The following is a 7,921-nucleotide window of genomic DNA, read 5'->3' on the forward strand; positions in this document are numbered from 1 at the left end:
CAGAGATTTTAAGAAAGGGAGCCCTACCTTTCCCTCGGACAATTTTCCATGTTGACGTGTCTGTGAAGTTAACAAGGAGGGTGAGGTACAGTGAGATCAGCTTTGAGTCCTGCAAGATGTCAGGCTGGGGACGACAGAAGCAATCATATTGGGCGAGGTCAGCTCCCAATGCAGGTCACCAGGACACCAGCGATGCTGGGCCTCCTGAACTCAGAATCACCAGTAAATGGGGCCAAGCAGACTTTTCCTCGATCTTTTTCACCCTTGCCATTTCTGAAATGCCGACTGGGCACCACACACTTCCTGTGCAAGGTCCTCAGGGCACTTGGAGGCTCCCCGCCCAAAGACAGACAGCACAAATAATGACAAACTGTCAGCCTTGGTCTTTGAGAACTTGGGCTCACTTTCTCTTCATGGTGGGGCCTCAGGGAAGGACTCACATCCCAGACCACAGCAACTTCCAACGACCGCAGGAGGAAGGGAAGCTAACAGATTTCAGCGGGTCTGAAGCTAATGCAGGCTGAGGGTCACCACTGCGGGGCCTGAGAGGTCCTGGAGCAGAGCTTTCCAATGCGCCCTCCCCACCCATCTACGCACAGGACGCACCTCAGAAGCGTGTGTCTTGCAGAGTGTCTGGGAGCTTTACAAATATGGAACTCAAATGTTTTATGTGGAAATAACAAGTCCCTTACCTTGAGGTACTTCAGATACTTGCAGCAAATCCACAGGATGTCTTTAATTTGCTTGATCCAGAGAAGAGTGAGATCTTTGGAAAGAGCCAGGGACACGTACCACACCTGTGAGCACAAGTGATCACTGGGGTACCCCTGCCGGCCAGCAGCTTCCTTGCCCTGCTCAGCCCTGGGCTCGGCGGCCCTGACCCTGGCCCAGGACTCCACCTCAGCACAGACTCCAAGGGCAAAATGGCCTCCAAGGGAAGGGGCCGAGATGAACTAGGAGGCACAGAGTGGTCTCTGCCTTTCTAGCAACTGCTGCCAGCAGGGGCAGGATACTGGATCCTCCCAAAAGCCCTGGGAAGAAGGGAATGCAGGTATGGTCAGCCCCATTTCTCAGAGGAAGGCCAGCAGGAAGTGACTTGCCCATGGTCACCCAGACAGAATCCATCAGAGGCTGGATTTGACCCCAACTCCTCCTAGCTCCAGATCCAGGCAGCTATCCATTGTACCATCCTGCCGCCATGGTCAGGAGGCAAAAGAATCAGTCTTTCCTTATTCTTATTCCCTCTTTGTTAGCCTTAAAAGAAAACCCAGCATGGGGCTTCTAAAGAGCTTTTATGAAAATCCCAGGAGCAATGCTGATGGTATCGATGCTATGCTAACAAAGGGCTCCCAGGGCGTCTGGAGGCAACCGGAGAGGGGGCTCCCGCTGTGGCAACGTCTTTCCTGGGGAGATGACTCAGGAGTCCCTGGCCATGCTTATTTCAGGTCAAATAAACCAAAACACAGTGATAAAGGAAGTGAGGGTTCACTAAGCTTCAGGAAGAATTGTCAGATCAGTAAGAAGGACAAGACAACAGTGGCCTTTCTTTCCCTCCCTCAGAACCCTGGACCCTAAACGAGGCAGCCCAGGTGGGGGGACAGTGCCCTGGAGGTGGAATCAGGGGGTCCAGCCTGGTGACCATGGACCAGGGGCTTCCTCTCTCAGAGCTGCAGTTTCTGTCTGCAAAAAACGGGAATCCCTTTTTGGGCCTCAGTTTTGTTGACAACAGAATGAGGGGCTTAAGCTAAAGGACCAGTAAGGTCCTTCCCAACTCTAAGATCAATAATCAGAGATAATCACCTAAGTAATAATACCACATGCTCGATGTATCTTAAAGTGTCCCTGCCTTAGAGCTGGAAGGGAAACCGAGGCCCAGAGCAGCAGAGGGATTTGTCCAGAATGTCACAGTGGCAGGGGTGACAGCAGACATGTAAAGTTCTCTGTAACCCTTAGACAGCAGCCCAGAGACCAGCTCTGCAGGCTGCTGGGAAGAAGGCACTCTGGGAGCCAGAAGGCCAGAGGGAGGTTCGGGATTCTTATTCCTGCCCCCTCACTCACCTTCGGGTCATTCTCAGCCTCCATGCTGCTTAGGATGCAACGACACAACAATCCGAACCTCTGGAAAGAAGCAGCAGGACAGGTTACAAACTTCTGAGATTAGGGATGACCCCTCCCCATTCCCAACCTAAGGAGATCTCAGTTCCTAACAATGCAAAGCTACAGAGCTGCTAAGGACAAAGTGACAGGCTCATCTCATTCCTGAGCCCCGAGGCTGCCAAGCAAGGGTAGCCCAATGGCCGGCTCCATCCTAGTCAGCTCTAAAGGACAGGGAAAGCCTTCAATGATTCGATGGACAAGAGAAGCATTGTGGCTCCCAGGCATAACAGATACAAACTTTAGCTAGCAGTCATTAACACTGCTGGCCTACCAGCAATCAGGTGCCAGATTGTCCTTCCCACCTCAAGATGGAAAATTAACCAACAAGCATTTATTAATCGCCTTTGATATCCCAGGCATTGTCCTAGGCACTGGGGATCCTGACAATAATGTAAGGCCCTGCCCTGCAGGAGGGGGAGAGTACGTAGACATATAGACATCTACAGTGATCAATGATCCCTTCTTCATCGAATCTAATGGCCGCTTCTCAAAGATTTTCCTTCTTGGCTTCTCTGAAGCCCCTGCCCCTGTCATTGACCCTTGCCCTCATGCTCTCTGCCTCCTGGTTATCCTGCACGGTATTGCTCTCTGCTGGTCTTCCTCCCGCCTCCCTGACCGCTATTCCCCTTCTTGGCCAGATCTCCATCCATGCCTAGAATTCTCTCCCTTCTCATTTCTGTTTCCCAGCTTCCTCGAGGTCCCAAAGAAAATCCCACCTTCTGCAAGAAGCCTTTCCCAATGCCCCTGCATACTCAGGCCTTCTCTCTGTGATCATGGCCAATTTATCCTGGATACACCTTGCTTATATATATATTGTTTTCATGCTATCTTCCCCAGCAGACTAAGCCCCCAGGAGTAGAGACTGTCTTTGGCCTTCCTCTGTACTCCCAGGGCACAGCAAGGCAAAGAGTGTAACAGGTGCTTAATAAATGCTTGTTAATATAAACCAAAGGTATCATACACACACATACAGGTAAAATTCAAATTTATTTGTGGGGAGCAATGGCAGCAGGAAGAATCAAGGAAGGCCTTAGGTAAGAGGCTGCACGTGAGGAAGCCCTGAATTAAACTAGGGATTCTAACAGAGCCAGAGAAGTCTCCAAAGTGGGGGCTGTGCCCCAGGGGACCATGGGGCCATCCCAAAGGCTCAGGATTAACCAGGTTGCAGGCCTGCCACATCAGGCCCTATTCAAGAAACTTGAGTGCTTCCCTATTGTTTCTAGGCACAAACACTCTCTGGTTGTTATCTCTTCTTTTATTTCTATAGTTGGCCTAAGTTTTTACAAAGCACATAATCACCCACATAGAGACACAGAGGGCTTAGAAGTTTGTTTGTTTGTTTGTTTGTTTTACTGATAAGGATGTGTGATGGAAAAAGGTTCGAGGTAAGACCTCGGTCTGCAGCAGGGGGAAGTGAGGAGGGTGCTGCTCCAGAAGTGGACAAGAGTCCATGCAAAGGTCTGGAGACAGAAAGCTGTGTGTGAGAAGAGAGTGGTGGGCAGCTGGGCCAGGCCACACTGTGGGAAAAGGGGAATTGTGGACACAGAATAAGGCTGGACAGCCGGCAGAGCCAGCTGGTGAGAGCCTCACATCCAAAAAGAGGAACCTGTTTGATCCCAGAGGTAACGGGGAGTCACTGACTGAGTGAGGGGCTGTGGTGAGATGGTCAGAACTGGGCTTTGGGGGTTGGATAAAGACTTCATTGGACTGGGGGGGCCTCGATTCAGGGAGAGCAGAGGCTATAGAGGGCTGCTGAAGACCTAACTAAGGGTGGTGGAGGTGAGAGCTGCTCTGGGGAGGAGATGGGGGAAGGAGAGGAACAGGCCCAGGGTAGCTGTGGCCAAGATAAAGACACAACAGCAAAGGTTACTCTTCTGCCTAAAAAAATCACTAACTGCCCCACCCATGTTCTCTCTGTGGCACCCTAGGGCCCTAGCCAGAACCAAGCGGCAGTCAGTGGGAAGGCGGGGCAGCGGGTGGGCAGAGGCGTGTGCTTGAAGAAGGGAGGTTGCCTTACCAGCTCATCCTCTCTAGCTCGGAAAATGAACAACAGCTTCCGAGCAATCTTAAAAAGAGAAAGTGCACTTTTTTTATTGGCTCCTGTTGGGTCAACGCTGTCAAAAAACTCATCGATCTCTTTCCTGGGAAAGGAAGAAAAGAGAAGAGGTTCAACCAGAGCAAGAAGGCATCCGGGGCATGAGGTTTGCTGGTGGAGGCCCGCCTTCCATGGAGCAGACTGCCCCTTCTCTAGGGCTCAGTAGGTGGACTTTAGGAATAACTATGGCCAAGGATTCATCACCACCCAGTGGCCAGGCCCTGAGCTGACAGAAGCCTATACTGGGTAGGATCCACTTTGAAGGTGGGAAGACCACACCCCACTGAGAGGGGGCTTTGCTGGGGGCAGGGGAACCAAAAGCACAATGTCCTGGTGGGAGGGGCAGGACAGAGGCTGCGGAGGGAGATGTGACACCCACCTAATGTCTCTCTGCAAGCGACATCGACAGAGAAATCTGCGGACCAGGGCCTGTATCTGCACAGCAGCCCGCTCCTTCTCCTTCTGGCCCCGTCTCTCTTCTCTGGCTTGACGTGCTTTGTCCAGGAACTGGGCTCGGGCAGACTGAGATGTGCTGAACATTATTGCAAATCTTTTATGCACCAAAAATAAAAAACAAAATGCACCATCAGGGGCTGCAGCCATGTGGGGTGGCCAGGGCAAAGCCCAGAACAGCAGGGAGCCAATAAGTTCAGGGCAGTGTCCTAAGTGCCCCAGGAACCAGCCTGAGGCGATGATGGCACCTGGGCACAGGGTCAAGGTGGGGGCCAGAGCTGAGAGAGATCCCACCTTTGGTCCCTGTTCTTTATACATTACACCAAGATTAAGGCTGCCTTTGTTTCACAAAAGATGGGAGAGGGAGAGGAATAGGCAGAGGCAGAGTGGCCAGTTGGCCTTGGACCTGGAAACTGGGTTCACATTCCATCTCCAGCAATATCAAAGGTCAAGGTCAAAGGTGAAGGCCTCTCATTTAACCAGTGGGATGACTGCAGACGGGCAACCCCCTGGTTCTTAAATGTGTTAAGTTCTCAACAGATTTGACTTTGTTCATTTATTATTTCTTTTCCCCTTGAACTGAATAAACACTAGAAGGACTAGGCAGCAACTGAGGCAAAAACAAATTCTAATTTACTTCTAAGTAAAAGGTTTCTCTGTTTCCTCATCTTATGGCCCTGAGGTAGCTTGGTCTGAGCTTCAGCCCTTCTAGGGTTAACGAGGAGAGGATGGCAATGACTCATCCAGCCCAGCCCAGTTCCCTTACAGAGGGTGAAAGAGTCAACGTGTGAGACTCACCTGAGGATTTGCTTTTCCTGCAGAAATGGCAGATAATCATTAGATCACGCACTGGACTTGAGACTTAAGGCCGCATCTCACTTTATTTGGATTCTGTTGTCTCAGACTAAAGAAACCAGAGGAAAAAACTCCAGATGACCAGATGAATTCAACTAATATAGCACTATTTCCTGACTTCCATCTCTCTTTCTACAAGAGTTGTGAGGCCTCACGACTTCTAGAGGTAGAAAGTACATGGTATGGTGGGAAAGGAGTCAGAGGACCCAGGGCTTGAGACTTTATCTCTCTAGGCCTTATCTATAAAGAGAGGGGCTTGGACAAGAGGACCCCTCTCCCTCTAAATCTATCGTTATCCTCAAGTTACAGAAAAGTAAACGGCTAAAGTGACTTATCCAAGGTCACATAGCTAAGAAGTATTAGAGGCAGGCTATGAACCCAGGAGTCCTGAGTCCAAGTTTTGCTGAGGCCTTTAATTTGTTTATATCATAAGGATTCCCCCTGAACCTTCCCCTGCAAAGAAAAAATGAAATACAAACAAGTGACTGCTTCTGCTAACGTGTGCAACATCTCAATCCCTGAGCGAAGTCCTCCCCACCAGAAGTGGGGGTGTGGTGCTTCCAGATGCCGGGGCCTAAGCCCCGATGTCCTTTTCCACATAACTCACTCTCCTGACCAAGGTCAAAAAGAAATCTCATGACACTCTTTCCATTAACCTCTTTGGGTCAAATGTTAAGGTTGGATTTCTGATTGAAAGGGAACCAATATTTGGCAGAATTGCTTTTCTTTCTTAAAAACTCTTAGTTGAAAAGCATGGCTTACTGAGTAGAAGGGGCTGCAAACAAAGGTGGCATGATAAAAGATATCAATAAAATAAAATAAAATGAAAGGTCAGCCCAGGTTTACGGAATGGGTTTCACACCAGAGGCCAAAACATGCCTAGTAGTTCAGAGAAACATGAAAACAGCCATCTAAGAATGGGTGTGCTGCTATTCACAGGGACGGCAGCGAAAAATGAGTGAAATCATGAGGATTTCAAGGGAGATGAGAGTCTCCCAAAACTCTCTTGCTTCCAGAGATGAGTCCTCATCCCCAACGATGGCAGCCCCAAGCTGGGAACTATCAGCCTATCACTGAATCTGGCAGCCTTCTCCCCAGGTTAGCCATATTCCACTCCTCAGGACAAGGGGAGGAGAAAACCATCTGAGCCATAGCCCTCCCTCCCCACCAAGCCTACCTCAAACTCATCTTCTCCAAAGTGCCTTCCTAGAAAATCAACCCATCAAGAGGCATTTATTAAGCACCTACTGCATGACAGGTATGACGCTAGTAACTGATATTTATATAGCATTTTAACGTGTGTAAATTATCTTAACAGGTCCTGGCAACAGCTCTCTGAAGGAGGCACTAGGAGTGCTATTTTCTCATTTCATAAATGAGGAAACTGAGGCTCATATGGATACAGTGACTTGCCCATGCTTCAATCAATCAATCAAAAATCATTTATTCAGCACCTTATCGTGTCTCAGACGCTGTGTTTGGTATTGGGGACACAGCCCTTATTACAAAGTTCACATTCCAACATTAGAGAAAATTACACGCATAGATCGGTAAAAAACAGATGCAAACATATGCCCAGCAGAGGTTCTGGGGGGGGAGGGGGATTTCTAACAGCATCACAGCTCGGAGCTACAGGGGACAGGCGTAGAGAACACAAGTGACTCGCCCAAAGCCCTACAGAAGCGAATAGCCAGGCTGCCTCCTCCTCGAATAAGGACACAGCGGCCCCTCCCCCACCCCCGGCTCTGCGGGCCCGGAGGGGCGGGGTCACAGGGGAGGCAGGTCCTGGGGGTGGGGCTGGCCGGGGCACCCCGCCCCCCATCAGACCCGAGCTCGGCACACAGCAAGGGCCTAATAAATGCTCAGATCCAAGCATGGGGTGCAGGCGTATGCTGAACGAATGAATGGGTGGGGGCAGGGCCCGGGTCCCACCACCGCCCTCGGAGAAGGCCCGTCTAGGGCCTCAGTTTCCCCAGCTGTCACACCGTGGGTGGGAGGGAGGGAGGCCTCGACGACGTCGAAGCTGCTCGGACCCGGGCCCGGGGCTCCGACCAACCTAGGCAGGCCGCGGCGGCGGCGACAACGAAGGCGACAAGGACGACACGACGACGACGACGCGCCGCCCCTCCCCCACCCCCCGCGCGCGCTCCCGCCGCTCCGCCCCGCCTCGGACCCGGGCTGCGCGCGTCCCCGCCGCCCATCTTTACCCGCTCGGGGTCGGGGCCCAGGCCGCCTCAGCCCGATACCCCCGCGCTCCGCCGGGCCTCGGACAGCGGCCGAGGCCGCTCCACCATCCTGCCCCAGTGTTGTCCGCGCCTCGGCGCTCCGTCCGGAAACGTGGCCACACTGTACAGATGTTCC

General features: G+C 51.6%; 1 protein-coding gene across 2 annotated transcripts in view; it reads right to left on the reverse strand.

Moving 5' to 3' along the window:
• UBE3B (ubiquitin protein ligase E3B) overlaps window positions 1-7,915 on the reverse strand; it is a 48,560-nt gene extending 40,645 nt beyond the window's left edge. For both annotated transcript variants that reach the window (XM_069081441.1, XM_069081440.1), the window contains exons 1-7: window positions 7,768-7,915; window positions 5,504-5,609; window positions 4,632-4,802; window positions 4,175-4,298; window positions 2,059-2,118; window positions 693-797; window positions 28-124 (exon numbers count right to left, since the gene is read on the reverse strand). In XM_069081441.1, the coding sequence (XP_068937542.1) occupies window positions 28-124; window positions 693-797; window positions 2,059-2,118; window positions 4,175-4,298; window positions 4,632-4,792 (547 nt within the window). In that variant the 5' untranslated portion in view covers window positions 4,793-4,802; window positions 5,504-5,609; window positions 7,768-7,915. The remainder of the gene's footprint in view (window positions 1-27; window positions 125-692; window positions 798-2,058; window positions 2,119-4,174; window positions 4,299-4,631; window positions 4,803-5,503; window positions 5,610-7,767) is intronic.
• Between the last annotated feature and the right edge of the window lie 6 nt (window positions 7,916-7,921).

Source organism: Petaurus breviceps, unplaced genomic scaffold, assembly GCF_028583685.1.
Source record: "Petaurus breviceps papuanus isolate PSGF00001 unplaced genomic scaffold, PetGlider_PUasm1.0 99, whole genome shotgun sequence".
NCBI classification, from domain to species: Eukaryota; Metazoa; Chordata; class Mammalia; order Diprotodontia; family Petauridae; genus Petaurus; species Petaurus breviceps.